This window comes from Bubalus bubalis, chromosome 15 (assembly GCF_019923935.1).
Source record: "Bubalus bubalis isolate 160015118507 breed Murrah chromosome 15, NDDB_SH_1, whole genome shotgun sequence".
In the NCBI taxonomy this organism is placed as follows: domain Eukaryota; kingdom Metazoa; phylum Chordata; class Mammalia; order Artiodactyla; family Bovidae; genus Bubalus; species Bubalus bubalis.
Genome location: NC_059171.1, coordinates 20686700 through 20704822, shown reverse-complemented (window position 1 = coordinate 20704822; position 18123 = coordinate 20686700). Strand labels below are relative to the sequence as shown.

Sequence of the window (18123 nt, the reverse complement as noted above, 5' to 3'; positions counted from 1 at the left end):
CTGCATATAAACTTCAGCTACCTTCTCAAGAAACTGTCATATTAAGCTTGTCTTTTTATGTATAAATTCACATTTGCTTTAAAATGGGCAATTTAAAGGAAAGGATTTTGGTGATCTAGTGTTTCTGAAAATGGTAAGTGATTACGCAGATTCTTCACTAAATTAGGTTCCTCTTATTAGCACACTCCAACTGACAGCTCATATATTAGGTTTAACTAATGAAATAATACAGACTTTGAAATAACTTCTATTTTGACAGTTTGTTGCATATTCTAAGGACCCAGACGTAAGGCTTGGTGGCCCGTCTCTTGTTTTTCCTGGTTTATGACTTTCGGCTTTGTGGAATACGGCTGAGATGAAAGGATTTATTGACGATGCAAACTACTCCGTTGGCCTGTTGGATGAAGGAACAAACCTTGGAAATGTTATTGATAACTATGTTTATGAACATACCGTGGTAAGTGTGTCATATTGGATTTCTTAAAATACAGTGTTTATAATAATTTCTGAAATATGAAGCATCATTACTGCTATTTAAGATCATTTTTGTTTTGTACTTACTGATACAGTAATTTTTGTCTATTGCTTTACGGAAAGAATTTGTTTTTGTTGGAGCTAATTTCCTATATTCCCAAAATTTGAAGAAGTTTTCAGGTTAGTGATGTTCAGTAATAGGATACCCAAAAAGCTTTCTCTTGACCTCTACAGATATGTTTAAGTCTTCTCTCACACCAGCAAAATCCTGCTGCTCTCTTCTGTCATCAGAATTCTTTTTTGGGGGGTGAGGAAGAATGACACTTGTCCTAACATTCAGTCTCTTCTATAGCCTCTCATGTCACTAGTCTTAGTCAATTGTACATTTCCTGGGTCAGAACATTAGGGTGGCAGCCTGTCTTTGGTCAGTATATTCTAATAATGTGGATTATAGAAAACAGTAATATTTTCATGACATTTCAGATAATATCTGAATGTTGTATGTTTTAAATAAAGATTATTTTGTCTGTCATCTAACATTTATTTATTTAATAAATAGTAATTTATTCTCTGGATGGTATGTGTAGTCATCTCTCTACCCCCAGGGTAGCTCCAGCTTCAGAATCAATCATGATCTTTTCCCAGATCGTAATTAAAATCAGTTTACTTTTTCTTTCTTTCTTTCTACGGCTTGTGGGATCTGAGTTCCCTGACCCAGGGATTGGACCCCAGGCCATGGCAGTGAAAACTGGGTCCTAAACACTGGACTTGGATTTATCTGGCATTTAGTGTACTTCTGTATTTTTAAATTTAGTTTTGTCACCTCTACAAATACTACCAACTTACCTCCTTAAAAATGGATTTCTTTTGTTCCCTTTTACTGTCTTTAACTGCAGTTCACGTTGGGGATACGGCTTTTTGTTTAGCATTCCTCATTCTACTCACCTTTTTAGGGAATTAGATCCTGTACTGTTAAAGTAGGTTTAAACAATTAAGGAATGCATGGAATGATATAAGTAATCTCCTTCCCTTCCACTCACCAGAAGTAAAATTGGAACAGTTCGGAAGTAGAAAGTCACTCTCATTGACGCTGTTTTTTTTTATTTTTTTAATCTAAAAATATTTTCTATGTCAGCATAGCACAGCAAACAGTCAAGTTTAAAAAGAAACAAGCCTTAAATGTGATGGTATGTAAATATTTATCTTGGCTCATTTGTGGAAGAAAAGGGGAGTTCTTTCCTACTTAACAATACTCTGTTTTCAGTGGTTCTTATGTTTCTTTTCTCATAACTATAAATAGACAGGGAAAAATGCATTTTTTGTGGGAGATCTTGGAAAGATTGTGAAGAAGCACAGCCAATGGCAGAACATAGTGGCTCAGATAAAGCCGTTCTATACGGTGAAGTGCAACTCCACTCCAGCTGTGCTTGAGATTTTGGCAGCTCTTGGAACTGGATTTGCTTGTTCTAGTAAAGTAAGTCATTTTCCTTACTTTGTTATTGAACTGCAGCATTTTAAAATTGACAGTGTTTGATGGGGCTTCCCTGTTGGCTCAGTGGCAGAGAAATCCACCTGCCAATGCGGGAGACTCGGGTTCAATCCCTAGGTTGGAAAGATACCCTGGAGAAGGAAATGGCAACCTGTTCTAGTATTCTTATCTGGGAAGTTCCGTGGACAGAGGAGCCTGTTGCAGAGTCAGACATGACTTAGCAACTAAAAACAACATTTGGTCACCAGTAGCAGTAGGAGAATTGGAGGAGGAAGTGGCAACCCTCTCCAGTGTTCTTGCCTGGAGAATCCCAGGCACGGGGGAGCCTGGTGGGCTGCCGTCTATGGGGTCGCACAGAATCGGACATGACTGAAGCTACTTAGCAGCAGCAGCAGCAGCAGCAGCAGTAGGAGAACAATTGCAAGGAAGTTTGACTTGTGGATACATTTTTTAACTCGTTTAAATTTGCCATTTAATACTGGAAATTTACAAAGTTTCAAGTATACCAATGAAAGGAACATTACGGTGAGATGAGACTTTATAAGCTTTATCTTTAATCAGAAACTTTTATTTGTTCCTCATTCTTAGCCTAGAGCTAGTTTGATCAAGTTACTTCTGATGACAGCAAGATAATATCCTAAACTGGGAGATTTCTCTGATGGTAGTGACAGGCATACCTCAGAGATGCTGTGGATTGAGTTCCAGACAACTGCAGTAGAGCGAGTCCTATGAACTTTTTTTATTTCCCAATTCGTATAAAAGTTATGTTTGTACTATGTTGTGGCCTATTTAAGTATACAGTAGCGTTATGTCTAAAATATAATGTACATACCTCAAAAAAGAATGCTGTTGAGAAAAATGGTGCCTGCAGACTTACTCAACACAGGGTTGCCACAAATCTTCAGTTTTAAAAATGGAATTCTCTGCAGAGCACAATAAAATGAGATATGCCTGTATACCTTTTAAAAGGTTTTTAACAGAGCATAATATAGCAAGCATTACCAGAATATGAACTGTGATATATGTAATCCTAATTTAATCTTACATAATTTGAATTTAACCAGAAAATAAAGGTATATGGCAGTGATTGAAAAGTAATAGAAAGCTTACCTTTTAGATGACACTGTTTAAAATCTGTTTTTAGACTGAAATGGCTTTAGTGCAAGAATTGGGTGTATCTCCAGAAAACATCATTTACATAAGTCCTTGCAAGCAAGTGTCTCAGATAAAGTATGCAGCAAAAGTTGGAGTTAATATCATGACATGTGACAATGAAGTTGAATTGAAGAAAATTGCACGTAACCACCCAAATGCCAAGTAAGTGTAAAAATTAGGTACAAGGGCATATTTTTTTACCTAGGATTTGGGGTTGTCTTTAGTCTGGGAAAGGAAGGGGGGCATTTATATAGAGCAATGGTTATATGTTGTAATTATTGCAACTTACTACACGGAAAATACTACTAGCATTTTTATTGGCTACTTCTGATCCTTCATGGGCAACTAGGATGAGATAAGGATATTTTGGGATATTGTGTATAATCTTTAATTCAAGGAAGAAAATCTGGTTGGTAGAATGATCAAATTAAAGCTATGGCTATATTTTCACAATTACATTAACCATTCTAGTTATTTGTCATATTAGGAACAGAATACGTTCTGCTCAGCCTTTTTCCTTTTAACTGAGGGTTTAATCTGCCCTTAGCCTCGGTTTCTTAGATGGTTGTCCTTTGTGTCAGTGTCTTAGGAACCTAGTCCTTAAGTCCCTTCTCATCAAACAGGAAGTTTAACGTTTTTACTTGTACCCTACATGGGTCCCAAGATTTATTTTGCAACTAAAAACTTGATTGTTTAAAAACAAAACTCTGGGACTTCCCTGGTGATCCAGTGGTTAAGACTGAGCTCCCAAGGCAGGGGGCATGGGTTTGATCCCTGGTTGGGGAGTATCCCACGTACACAGTGGGGTATATCCCACACAGTGCAGCCAAAAAATACATAAATAAAATGTAAGTTCGCCATGCTTTAAACAAAAACAAATTTTAAGGCAAAATAAATATTACCATGAACTGGTATATCAAGAGGATTTTATATAGCCTATGCTAAAAGTATACTAGTACACAGTTTGCTTTTTAATAAGTTACTGTGTGTTATATGTTACCAAAAATGTGTATCATGTCCATATTTTCCTTATATTGGTAATTTTCTTACTGACTTTAATGGTATTCTTTGAAAGGTATTCTATAGGTAGAATAATTTTGCTTTTACAAATAACAGTTTTGTATAATTGTTTTTTTAAGTGATTTGTGGTTACTCAGAGATTGCCTGACAGTCTTGATCACTTTGTCATGGTTTGGAAGGAAATACCAAATATATTTGAATCAGTAGTCTAAAAGGCTGCTGTTAAGATACGTTAAAAAAATTTTTTTTTCTTGTTAGATCTATGTGATTAATTGGAGGAATGGTTCCGAATAAGTGGTAGAAAGTTAGCTAGCTAGAACTTGTTTAGGAAATTTGAAGCGTTTAAAGCCCTGATCGCTTTTACTGAAAGACAGTAATGGCATTGCTATTCAATTTAGTCTTTCTAGGTGGATTTATGGACTGATGGACTTCATTTGAAAGTAATGTCGTCTTTCATTACAGAGCCCAACCGACTCTTGCTGCTACAACAGAGTCTTAACTTCCTGCATTTTCCAAATTCCCATCCTTGTAAGCGTCATGCTTTAGTCCCTAATTGCTAGTTTTTTCTCTATACAGGATTGTTTCTCATTAGGTTCACTTGATTCATCCGACGCTGGATTATGGAGCACTGACAACATTATCAACACACTTCCTACAATCTTCAGGCTTCACATGTGCTGATGATGATGTAAACCAACTCTGCCCCAATCATCTTCCCCTTCTCTTAGGGTCTTACTACATATTGCAACAGAAGATAGTATTGGAGGTGGAGAGGGTAACATGAAGTTTGGCACTACCCTGAAGAACTGTAGGCATCTTTTGGAATGTGCTAAGGAACTTGATGTCCAAATTATTGGAGTTAAGTGAGTAGTTGTTTTAAACTTCATTTTGTTGTGATAATCTTAGTCTTTCTTTTTACCAGTTTAGGTTTTCTTTTGTATAAACGTTAATAGATTAGATTTCTGGTTTACGATACATAGTTTTCTTAGTTTAGGAAAATAAATGTTTATACTATTTTGTACTTGTATGTACCTCTGCTTCACCTAGTAAAGAGAGGAAATAGTAAATAACAGTTCAGTTAGTAATTTAAATCACTTCTTTTTAAGTTGAATGGAAGGATTTACTAGAATTCTGATGAATACCAAAATGGTTGTTGGACATGTCATTTCAGTTTTTCTTTTTCCCATCCCAAGACTTTTTATACCCTTTTTAATCCCTCAGAGGCACTTCAAAAAATCAGTAGACTATTTTATCCTCTCAGTTTTTATGTATGAGGAAACTAAGACCCAGAGAGTTAATGATTTGATAATAGTTTCTGAACCATGATCTGAATCAGATTTGGAGCAGTGACTGCCAGATTTTAAAATTGTTCATAAAGATAGATTAAGAATCACCACTGTTAAACTTAATTCTACCTTAGCTGACAATATTGACAGTATTTGAGCGTTTTCATATTTCAGTTAATTTTATTGTTAACACACAGGAAAATTGATTTGAGGTGTATTCTGTGAATTTTAACATTTTTATAACCACTGCCACAATTGATACGGAAAGGACCATATTTTAATTAAACTTATAAATTTAATTTTATTTAATTTTTGCTCTTGCAGCACGGCTTGTCAAAGTTTAGTTTCCCGACAGGTTTCAAACACAGGCTTCCACTGGACCACCAGGGAATTCCCTCAAATTTAAATAGTCCGAATCTTTGATAAATACCACTATTAATGAGCAGTACTAACAATTATCAGTATTGCTCAACTGAATTAATGTTCACTTGTATTTATTTCTCAATAGATACTTTTTTTAAAAAAAGATTTGTTTGGCTACACTGGGTCTTTTGCTGCAAGCTGGCTTCCTCTAATTCTGCAGAGTGGAGGTTACTCTGGCTTCTCTTGAGCACAGGAGACGTGTGGGCTTTAGTAGTTGCAGCTCAAGGGCTTGGTTGCTCTGTGGCATGTGGGATCTTCCCGGACCAGGGATCAAACCTGTGTTGGCAAGTGGGTTCTTAACCACTGGACCACCAGGGAAGTCCCACAATAGATTTGTATATTTTCAGGTAATATTGTGCATTCAAAATTGAAGATTTTGTCACCCAGTTTTATTGGGTGATTGTTACTTTTAGTAAAGTAACAATTTATTGTTATTTTACCATATGAAAAGCGTGTCCCTGTCTAATAGCTGTGAAATATAACTGATAACTTATTATTAAAAAAATGATTACCCAAACACTACCTTTTCTAAAAGGCTGGTATTGTAACTTGGGTCATTAGAGGTTCATGTTTCTAAAGCTTTAAATATTGAGTAAAGTTAATGTGAATACTTTTTTGTGTGAATATGGTGAGTTAGAAAGGAACGGCCTCTAAAATTTGCTGTGGCTTCAAATTTATTACTCTATGTCTTTCAGATTTCATGTTTCAAGTGCTTGCAAAGAATCTCAAGTATATGTACATGCTCTATCTGATGCACGATGTGTGTTTGACATGGCTGTAAGTTTTTGCTTAAATTTTTTTGATATTTAAGCCAAGATGTTATTTAAGACAAATATTCAGCTTCTTTTCTACTTCTAAAGTATTCTGATCGTACTTATTTATGACATGCACATTTTAAAACCTGGGTGTAGAGAGATGCAATAGTTAACTTACTTGTATGTGTCTAAAGACAGTACAGAGAATAGCAGGAAAATATAATGAAATAATCCGCCTCTGTTATAACGTAGAAAGCAAGAAATTTACTAAAGGTCAGAACAGAGATTATTTACCTCCCTTAGAGGATTTGTGTGTGTGTGTGATGTCCCTATATGCATTACAATTTGGAAACGCGTTTAAAGATTTTTTTCCCCCTCCTGCATCTCTAGGGAGAATTTGGCTTCACGATGAACATGTTAGACATTGGTGGGGGCTTCACAGGAACTGAGTTTCAACTGGAAGAGGTAAACATTGTTCAGTGGGTGGACATCCTGGACTGATCTCTCTTTCCTTTCTACTTACATGGTGGATATGTAGACTAGAGTTTTTAGAGCAGAACTAAAGCTGTAGCATTGTGTAACATTTGTAAGAAAATTAATAGCTAATGGAAGACCTTGGAAAAGTTTACTCTGTAGCATAATTTTATCATGGAAAGTGTGTTTTCAGTGCTTGTTGACAATGATTAATTCATTCATCACTTACAGAGCTTGAACTGTTTTATCCATGTACACATCAGTTCTCACCTTCCTCCAGTATAGAAACTGATTGGAAATTTTGCTCCTTCATCACTAGTTATTGAATATGGCTATAAACAATGACTTTTCAATCACCAGGAGCCATTTGACACTGGAATTATAACTTTTTAAATTAATGCCATTCTGATAGTTAGAAAATCAACTTGGATGACTTGAAAGCCTGCTTTATTTCTAAGCTTCATAGTCTATAATTCAGCTACTTAATTTTCCTAAAAAATTTAATTGCTGTTAATCTCTTAATGTTGTGAATTATCTAATCCAATATTAAAACCATAATATGGGTTTTAAAATCCATAGGTTAATCATGTTATCAGCCCTTTGTTGGATGTCTACTTTCCTGAAGGATCTGGCATCAAGATAATTTCTGAACCTGGAAGCTACTTTGTGTCTTCTGCATTTACACTTGCAGTTAATATCGTTGCAAAGAAAGTTGTTGAAAATGATAAGTTTTCCTCTGGAGGTAAGTTACAAAGTTTATAGTTTTCTGTTAGTAAATAATTCCAATTAGTTTGAAGATGAGTTCATCAGATACTATCACATGTAAATATAATTTTGGACATTTGATGGGTTTTGATGTTATGGGTGTTCTTCATCCATCTGTAGGGAGGAGCTAGGGAGCTTTTCAAAAAGCTATAGCTTTTGAATGCCATAGCTAATATTCCTCTCCATCAGACTCTTCTGATGTTTAGATAGGCTTATGTTAGATAAACTTCCCCAGGTGATTGATTCCCTTTAAGAACCAGTACAATCTTATCCCTATCAAAATAAAATAATTTTCATATCTTAAAATTTATTTCAGTTTTGTTCAATTTTTATTATTTTTCCAGCATTGATTAGTTTGGACTGTCCTTGAACTTCTTGTAAGTGGGATCATGTATATTCTTCTGTTTAAGACAGCTCAGTATAATATTTGATAGAGCATTTCATTTTACATTTATTGCCAATTAATATTCCACTGTTTGAATGCATATACTTTGTCTCCAGTCTCCTGCCATGAATATTTGATTGTTTCCAGTTTTTGGCTATTAAGGGCAGAACTACTGTTACTACATTATTATACAGTACTACAAGTATTGTGGACATTTTTCTTAGGTGAATGATGTAAGAATTCTGCTGGGTCGGAGAGTAGGTGTTCACAAAGATTTCAAAATGGTGTTGCTATTTTACTCCTCTGCTGACAATGTATATATGCAAGTTCTGATTGCTCCCACCTTTGCTAATTTCTTTTTTTGGTCATTGTTAAATTTTATCCACTCAGTAGGGGTGTATTGTGGTATCTCAGTGTAGTTTTAATTTGCATTTACCTGGTGAGTAATGATGTAGAGCAGTTTTTTTTTTAATGTGTTCATTGGTTATCCTCCTTGGTGAAGTGTGTTCAGTATTTTAAGTTAACAGTTTTAAGTTATGTCAGTATATATCACTATATTTTGAATGTGAAACCTATGAGTCAATTCTATAAATACTAATTCAGATTTTGATGTGCCTTTTAGCTGTTGTACTGTAAGTTCATCTTTGCTTTTCCTGTTTTCATGGTTTTTTTTTGTTTTGTTTTGTTTTGTTTTTTAACAGTAGGAAAGACCGGAAGTGATGAACCAGCCTTCATGTATTATATGAATGATGGTGTTTATGGTTCTTTTGCAAGTAAACTGTCTGAGGACTTAAATACCATTCCAGAGGTTCATAAGGCAAGTTTTATTACAAATATTATAAAACCTGCTTATTTGGCAGTTTCTGAATGGAGCTGTTATTTTTAGGATGCATCCTAGTTTAAAAATTGTATTTATTTTTGGATATGCTGGGTCTTCGTTACTGCACAGGCTTTTCTCCAGCTGTGGCAACCAGGCGCTCCCAGGCTCTAGAGCACAGGCTCAATAGTTGTGGTGCGCGGACTTAGTTGCTCTGTGGCACATGGGGTCTTCCCAGATCAGGGATCATACCCGTGTCTCCTGCATTGGCAGGCTACACTTTACCACTGAGTCACCAGGAAGCCCTCATCCCAATTTCAAAGAAATATTTTAGAATGGGGGAAGGTTGCCCCTTTTTTGAGGGTTTGTATTTCTCTGAGTCCTATTAAGTCCTTTGTTCTCTAAATTGCTGCCTTACATGGAGTTAAGGAGGAGTATTACTGCTTTTGGCTCTAGGCCTTTCTTCAGGGGCACATTTGATTTGAAGTGGTGAAAAACGGTCTTATCCACCTTCAAGTTCATTGCCTGCTTGAGTTAAAAGCTTAACAAAAAAATACTTTTTTGTCCTACAGAAATACAAGGCAGATGAGCCTCTGTTTACAAGCAGCCTTTGGGGTCCATCCTGTGATGAGCTTGATCAAATTGTGGAAAACTGTCTTCTTCCTGAGCTGAATGTGGGAGATTGGCTTATCTTTGATAACATGGGAGCAGATTCTGTCCATGAACCATCTGCTTTCAATGATTTTCAGAGGCCAGCTATTTATTACATGATGTCCTACAGTGATTGGTAAGAAGGATTATTTTTTTTAAAAGCAGATTGGATATTTGAGGTGACAGGGTTTGCTGGTTTTAATTTTATAATGAATGCACAACTTAAAAGTAATAACAGAATGATCTTTTAAGCGTAATTGGAAGACCAGTTATTTTATAGTTCTTTTCATTGTCTGTTGTGTGGTCTTTGTGCTTAAACTCAGATGTCTTGATTTTTTCCTTAGGTATGAGATGCAGGACGCTGGGGCCACTTCAGACACAACAATGAAGAGCTTCTTCTTTGTGCCTTCTTGCATTCAGCTGAGCCAAGAAGACAACTTTCCCACTGAAGCTTAAGCAGGCATTAACGCTTCTGTAGATCTGAAGTTGCAGGTTAATAAGCTTGTCTGGTCTACATTCCAGTGTGGAAAAAATTTGAACAATCTTATTCTGTTAATTCTCTTGGAAACAAAAACTACTAGTAATAGCTATTTGGGACCAGACAAAATCAGCTCTATAATTCACTGGGGGTAATTGGGAGATTAAGATAATGTATCCAGATTTAAACCTACCAGTTTGCCCTACCCCTTAAGCGTTTAAAATAAAATATGCAACAAAATGGATGACTTAGTGGAGATGGAAGCCCATTAATTGGGTTCCCCATTAAACCGTTTACATACAAGTACACAGTTTTTATACTAAGGATTCGTGTTAAAAAGTCTTGTAAAGTTAATGTCTTTCACCCAGATATATCAAATGTCAGTGGAAGACCAGTGTGACTTCATTAGATACGTTTAGTGTATTTAGAATGTGTAAATTTGTGCTTTGAACTGTAGTTTAATAAATGTAAAATTGCATCATAGTATTTGTTGTATTTGACCTAATGTAACCCTTGTATGATTGCAATAAAATTTTGTGTAGATTTTACTGTTTTTTCAGGCTAAAATTTTGGGAAAGGGGCTAGCTAGCAAAGGTAGTTTTGAAATAGATATGTATCTGGGCTGTTTCGAAGGTTATTTTCCTTTATAGCCCATTTAAGTTTAGTTTGGCTTAGTACATTTTTCAGTTATTTAATTAGTAATTTAAGTAAAATGTTTGGTAAATCATTGTGATGTTCAGATTCATTATGGAGAGTTGATGTGCAGTAAGCATGATGTTTAACAATTTTAACACCAAAAATGTTAATCCTGCATAAACCAATTGTAATAATTAATAGGTGTTTCTGTATAGATAGAATGCATAGAGTACCTTAGTAAATCTTTGAGTCGCAAATCTTTTGGTTGAAATGGAAGATTCTATTAAATACTTGGAATAAACTTTGGGGAGGGAAATGCAGAAAACTCTGCTGCGCACTAAATCTTAAAGAAGGGCTACATCTATATCCAGAAACCTGATGCTCCTTTGCACGGAATATTATTTAAATTCAGAGTTGTGAGGGGGATGGGGTGAAGCACACCTATTTTCAATTTCTCGATTGCAGTGATTTCAAACTTAGGGTTTGTTTTGTTGTTCACTTAGTTTCCTGTTATTTCCCATTTGTTCAGCAGCTTAGTGTAATTAGTTTTCATTCTTTTCATACTAAAATTTTATGGTGATTGGGGAAGTGAGTTAGAATCACTAACCTGACAGTTGTTGCCAGGAGTTTGCATTGTTCATGGCTAGTATATTAGTAATCCTACATCTCAGAATCACAATAGTAATAAAGTAAACAACAGGGGTCATTTTTTCCTAACTTGTTCTATGTTCAGATGTGGAATTTCTGTCTTCCAAGAGGAAATGTGACTTCACTTTGGTGCCAATGGACAGAAAATTCTGCGTGTGCTACATAGGAGAAGTTTGGAATGCACTTAATAGCTGGTTTTTACACCTTGATTTCAAGGTGAACAGAAATTGATCATGAATCTAATAAATTTCAATCTCTTAAACCAGTAGGTGCTTAATATTTTTGATTTGATTAATTCCCATTTGAATTTTATGGGTTCTATTAATTGAAAAAGGACTCCAGTCCGTTGTCATCTAATTACCCTTGGAATTTTCCAAGGTATAATGTGGGGTTTTATGCAAAATTCCAAGCTACCATGCAACTTTTTTTTAACTGTAATGAGGAGGAGGAATTGCTCCTAACCTTCTTTACATGTTGTGCTTTTTGGTTCAGAAATGCCAAATCTTTTAAGAGATGGTACAACTTTGAGTCCTTGGCTTGACTATACAACTTTGAGCTTCATGGCATGTCAGTTTTGCCGTATTTAAAGGAGAGCTATTCTGTGTATAACAGCTCAGAGTTGCAGGTACCACATGTGAATGATACGGTAACTTTAAAAAATGTTTGTGTTGTATTTGAAGACTGTTTGCCATAAATCTAAAGTTTGATCTTAATGTATTTCAATTTGATATGCTAAAAAAAAGTACTGAATTAATGTAACAATCTTTTTTTTAATCAGTATTGTAAGTTCAGAATTTAACTGAAAATATAAAACCCAAATGATTTCTATATAGTAAATTGAACTGTAAAGGTAACTTGTGTGTGATTCTGAATACACAGATAAAATGTTTTTAATTCCTCCTTATGTTTTAGTTCTGCTTTGGCTTCTGTTGCGAAAGAGTTGAAGTTTTACTTGTCAGCTTTGTGTACATTGACTTGCGAATATTCTTTCAGAATCTTACTTTATTACATAGTAACAAATTGAATCTGATAAAATGATTCTGGGTATTACATATGGAATACTGAAGTCTTTGATAAAATCAATATATATATGTGGTCACAAAGATTTTTCTAGGGTCGCATTTTTTTAAGACACATTAATTTACCAGCTTCCGAACAGTGTTTAGGCTTAAATAGTTCTGTATAAATTAAGCTAGGTATTCCTTCTAAGTAAGATGGGCACTGATATCATTGAATGCAAATTTAGATTTAAAAAGTCACACCAGTTCTCTTTTTGTCCCTTTCTGGGGAGTTACTCTCAATTTCCTCGTGGTAGTTAACAGGTAGATAACTTGACCAATAATAGAGTGAAGAAGGCTTGTTTAATTGGCTTGGTAGAGTGAAAGAAAAAATTTCTTAGTAGTTTTCCATATTCAAGTTGTGAATAAATCCTGCAAATACTTGAATCCCTGCCTCATCCATCCTGAAGTAGGAATAGAAGTGTGGTGTACAGCGCTTGCACTTGCAGGCTTTTGTGGGAACAAACCTGGTTTACGATGAACAAACCACGACTAGTTGTAGTCGAGCTTTTGCTGGAGGCTGATCTCTTCCTACTTAAAGGAATAAGCTCCCAGCTTTTATATGATGCTTGGAGCAGGTAAGTACCATCTGACTGCTTAATTCCTTGAGCTGTATGGCTTCAGTTTCAAAAGCAGTTCCATTTTAACGATCTTTCAAATCCCAGTTCTACCATACTACTGCTCATGCCTGTCAAAACCCTTTGCAGTTGATGGCTTAGTGAGAAATTTAGCACTGGGTCAATTATGGGAAATTGGAAAGTTAATCCACAGTTGACTAACAGATGAAGGGATAATGCATTGGCAATAGAAAAGGAGTTGCATAAGAGTGCAAGAGAAGATCCTCTGGTGAACTAGCAGGCTTTGATTTTGATTAAATTTAGTCCCAGATTCTAGTTAAAGCTTTTCCTAAGTGACGGTGCCAGACTCCATCCTGTGTGCCTGTGCCCACAACTCGGTCACCACTCACTTTTTAGCAACAGTATGCAGAGGAAGGGGGGACACAAAACTGAGCTAAAATTTAGAAAATTTTTAATTCTCTGGATTTCACTGATTTCCTCTCATCTGTTTTCTGTTTCTTAAATTACTTTCTGTGAGATTTTCTCAGCTCCATATTCCAAGTCTTATTTTTTAACCTCTGAAATTTTTACAAGCTAATGGCCTCCAAGAAAGTTTTTCATAAGTTCCCCTCTAACCCAGTCCTACATAGTCTTTTTGTCTCTGTTTTTGGATTGGACTGTTACGTTTTCATCATTAGAGGCATTCTTCAGATGTGTAGTAACCCTTCTGAGTGGGGACTACAAAGCTAATAGGAAGCTCTGAGCACATGAGTGTGGCTTGTCAACTTAATGTGCTGTATCCTAGTGGAGCTGCGGGGAAACCTCTTACGTCACCCTGAAGTCTTTGCCCATTCTCAGTGAATACTTTTCATATCCCCTGCTGGAGGAGTAATGGGCCATCTGCCAGCATTCTAGAAGACAAGTGGGGTTGAAGGGATTTGGTTTCTGTGTTTAGTGTGCAGTAGGGGACTACCCCTGCCCTCAGCAGTGCTCCGTGTCCATTATTCCAGAGGCCTATTTGCCCTCTTGAGACAAGGACTCTCCAGTCTTGATGAATGAGTGGGCTCTTGCCCAGCTGTGCAGTGCAGGAAAAGGGATCCAGGAATTGAATGCTTAGACTTGCAGACCATCATTTTGCTCCTACCTCCAGATGGATCTGCTGTCGTTTTCTCTGCAGTGTTTTGGAATTTGAGGGTTTTTTTTTTTTTGGTCTCTCAACCCCCTGCCACCTCCCACCCTGTCCCTGGTTTGGGATTCTGGTTCCTGCAGCTGCTAAATCATTAATCTGTGCACTTTCCAACTTCATCTTCTCATGTCTCCATCCTTGTTTTTGCCTTAGTTAGGAAGAAACATGTTTGATGTCACCATTGTAAACATGTCTCAATATATTCTACATGCATAGACATAGTCAAATTAGGAGACCTTTTAAATTTGGGGAGATTATCTGCTCATGGAGCTAAATTTGGGGGGTGGCTTAAGGTTTCATACTTATTTCTGCATTTATCTAAAATTCTTTTAAGTTTACCGGGGTGCTTTTAACTTAATTTGTGCAACATATAGTCACACACTCAGCTTTTATTGCCCAACCAGTCTTAATGCACTTAGGCAATTACCGTGTATGACTGCTCAGCAATGCCCCTCAGCTTTAGTTAGTTCTATGACTTAAATTTACCCTCTTAATAGTCTCTGTTACTGTTCTCAACAGGAATAAAGAAAGCAAGGGCGTTTTTGAAGTTTGGCTTCCTCCTCCTCTGATTCTACAAGAATACATGTAAAGAGCTTGCTGGGAGAGGGAGGAGAACTTTAGTGTTGTCCAAAGAAAAGCATCATATTGAAATGTTTCTTAAAAATTGGTTTAGCTAACGCTACCTTCATGTTCTCCCAGTTGGAACTGGGTTTAGAGTATTTTAGATTGGTGTCGGGGAGAGGGTGTAAAACTTCATTTGAGAACATACGAAAAGTTCACATTGTGGAAAATACTGCCCAAGTGGCACAATGCTACCGTGCCCCCCCTGCCCCCCCCGCACCCCGCTTTATGTACAGTCAGTTTTGCTAGAACTTGGCACACACTTGCCTAAAAATCTTTACACTGTGAAATCAGTGTAAAGTAATATGAGGTTGGGAGCACTTATGCTGTCAGTGAACCAGTACAGTATTGATGGTAACCACTTTTAAATGGGTGTACAGTTGTACACATGTTAAATACACAGATGGTACAACCACTGTATCACTACCTTGAAAAACACACATGTTTTGTGGACATGGAAGGGTTGCAGCTTGTGGATTGTGAAGGGGTGGGAATGTGTTAGTCACTCGGTCATGTCCAACTCCTTGCAATCCCATGGACTGTAGCCTTTGTCCATGGAATTCTCCAGGCAAGAATACTGGAGTGGGTTTGCCATTCTCTTCAGGGGGTGTTCCCGACCCAGGGATTGAACCAGTGGCTCTTATGTTTCCCGCGTTGGCAGGAGGGTTCTTTACCACTAGCGCTACTGGGAAGTGGTGGGAGGGGTTATCTGAAATTGGAAGGTTGTACCACCAGAAGCAAAGAGAAACTAAAGAGCCTCTTGATGAAAGTGAAAGAGGAGAGTGAAAAAGTTACCTTAAAACTCAACATTCAAAAAATTAAGATCATGGCATCCAGTCCCATCACTTCATGGCAAATAGATGGGGAAACGATGGAAACCGTGACAGACTTTATTTTCTTGGGCTCCAAAATTACTGCAGATGGTGACTGCAGCCATGAAATTAAAACATGCTTGGTTCTTGAAAGAAAAGCTATGACCAACCTAGACAGCATATTAAAAAGCAAAGACATTACTTTGTCAACAAAGGTCCATAGCAGTCAAAGCTATGGTTTTTCCAGTAGTCATGTATAGATGTATAGATGTGAGAGTTGGACCATAAAGAAAGCTGAGCACCGAAGAATTGATGCTTTTAAACTGTAGTGTTGGAGAAGACTCGAGAGTCCCTTGGACTACAAGATCAAACCAGTCAGTCCTAAAGGAAATCAGTCCTGAATGTTCATTGGAAAGACTAATGCTAAAGCTGAAGCTCCAACACTTTGGCCACTTGATGAGAAGAACTAACTCATTGGAAAAGACCCTGATGCTGGGAAAGATTGAAGGCAGGAGGAGAGGATGAGACAGAGGATGAGATGGGTGGATGGCATCACTGACTTGACATGAGTTTGAGCAGGCTCTAGAGTTGGTGATGGACAGGGAAGCCTGGCGTGCTGCAGTCCATGGGGTCACAAAGAGTTGGGCATGACTGAGCAACTATGAACCACCAGTTGATGGGTGGGTGTAGCTTGTTGCACCCTTGGTGAATCGAGGTAGCTGGTCCATATATGAGGAGTGTGTATTTTGCATATTTGTATATTAAGAACCACGAAATTCATGTTACCTTAACATTGATCCCCAATGAACCAGTCACCCTGGAACAAGCAGTTTCAAAACTGACTTCCTGCACGCTGTCGGGAATAGGTTTGATGAGTGTATCAATAAAGGATTACACTGGAGTCTTCACTGTTGCAAGCCCACTCATGACAGCAGTTTGGTGGCAATTAAGCAAAAACACAGGCCACGGTGGAATTAAAAGCCTACCTAAGCCATTTATTCGAGGGCCAGCATCTCCGCAGCCTCATGATACTTCTGTGTGACACACACATAAGGGGTTCAAGGGGTCCTAGAAATAATTTCCTCTAACTTCTTCATTTCACATTTGCAGAAATGGAGACCCAGATAGGTTAAGGAATTTGCCCCCCAATCTTACAGCGAGGATGTATCAGAGCATGGATTTGAACCTAAGACTGGACAAACCTGTGTCACTGTCTTAGGTTGGATTCCCTGGACACAGATGGAGACAGAGCTGCGTGCAGGTTGATTGGAAGTGCTCCTAGGAGATGGCAAGCAGGAGTGGGCAGAGAGGGCAAGCTGTCCTGTAGTTCCAGCGGAGGCCTTAACTGGTCTTACGTAGGGCTCTGGAGCTGGGATGGCCCTTCAGAACTGGGCCAAATGGAGAACTAGGGGCTGCGACCTGGTCTCCCAGTATTAGCCAGTCATTGGCTACAAGCCGCACCTTGGGAAGAGACAGAACCTTGGGCAAGCAGCTCCCCTCAGAGGTGAACAAAGTCGTGAGCCAGTTCTCAGTGAGGAATGCAGCCCTGAGCCTTCAGCAGGCTGGTAGCTGGGGGTGGGTCCACCGGCCCTCAGAGCTTCTCGGCAGAGTTTCTACTGTACTCAGTCATTAGAATAAAACAGCTATATCATGTTCAGTGTTTATTTAAGAAGGTCAGAACCACAAATTCTGCTAAGTTGTGTATCAGGGTCTTCCCTGGTGGGCCCATGGTTAAGACTCCAGGCTTCCATTGCAGTGGGCTGGGTTCGATCCCTGGTCAGGGAACTAAGATCCCACATTGCTGTGTGGTACAGCCAAAAAAAAGTGTATCCGTTTACCAGGGCTGCTGTAACAAAGTACCACAAACTAGGGGGGTTTAACCAACAGAAATTTACTGTCTCACAGTTCTGGAAGTCCCAGATCAAGGTATTGCCTTCTGACAGCTGTGAGGAAAGAAAGGGTCTCTTCTAAGCCTCTCTCCTTGGCGTGTAGACCGCTGTCTTCATGTGGGCATGGCCTTCTCCCTGTAGGTATGAGTCTGTCTCCACACTTCCCTTTTTTATAGGGACACAAGGCATACTGGATTAGGGTACTCACTAATGACTTCAGATGAAATTTCATCATGTCTGTAATGATCCTATTTCCAAAGAAGTTCACATCCCTTGGTCCTGGGGATTAGGCCTTCAACATGTGAATTTAGGGGAACACAACCTATAACAAATATGTATTGTAGCTATTTGGAACCAGGCACTAGCTTGACCCTTGACCCCTGGCTTGATTGCCCCGTAGGCACCTCCCTGCCCACCCCCTCCCCTTACAGTAGCCACTGCTTCCTTCTGCCCTCTCCCTTTCCTCACTTAGCACATTTTCACTTTCCCGCTTTCTTTATCTTCCCTTTTCCCTACAAGCTTAAGGGATTTTTTTTTCCTATTA

The 18123-nt window shown here is 37.9% G+C and overlaps 1 protein-coding gene across 3 annotated transcripts; it reads left to right on the top strand.

The window, feature by feature from the left end:
* Positions 1-256: 256 nt before the first annotated feature.
* On the top strand, positions 257-12360 carry AZIN1 (antizyme inhibitor 1; the record flags this gene model as incomplete). Of its 3 annotated transcripts, none has more annotated exon segments than NM_001291727.2 (10): positions 257-457; positions 1775-1948; positions 3108-3280; positions 4867-5001; positions 6543-6624; positions 6993-7067; positions 7656-7818; positions 8928-9043; positions 9616-9830; positions 10039-12360. In NM_001291727.2, coding segments are annotated over 10 exon segments (1347 nt in total). In that variant the 3' UTR covers positions 10151-12360.
* Between the last annotated feature and the right edge of the window lie 5763 nt (positions 12361-18123).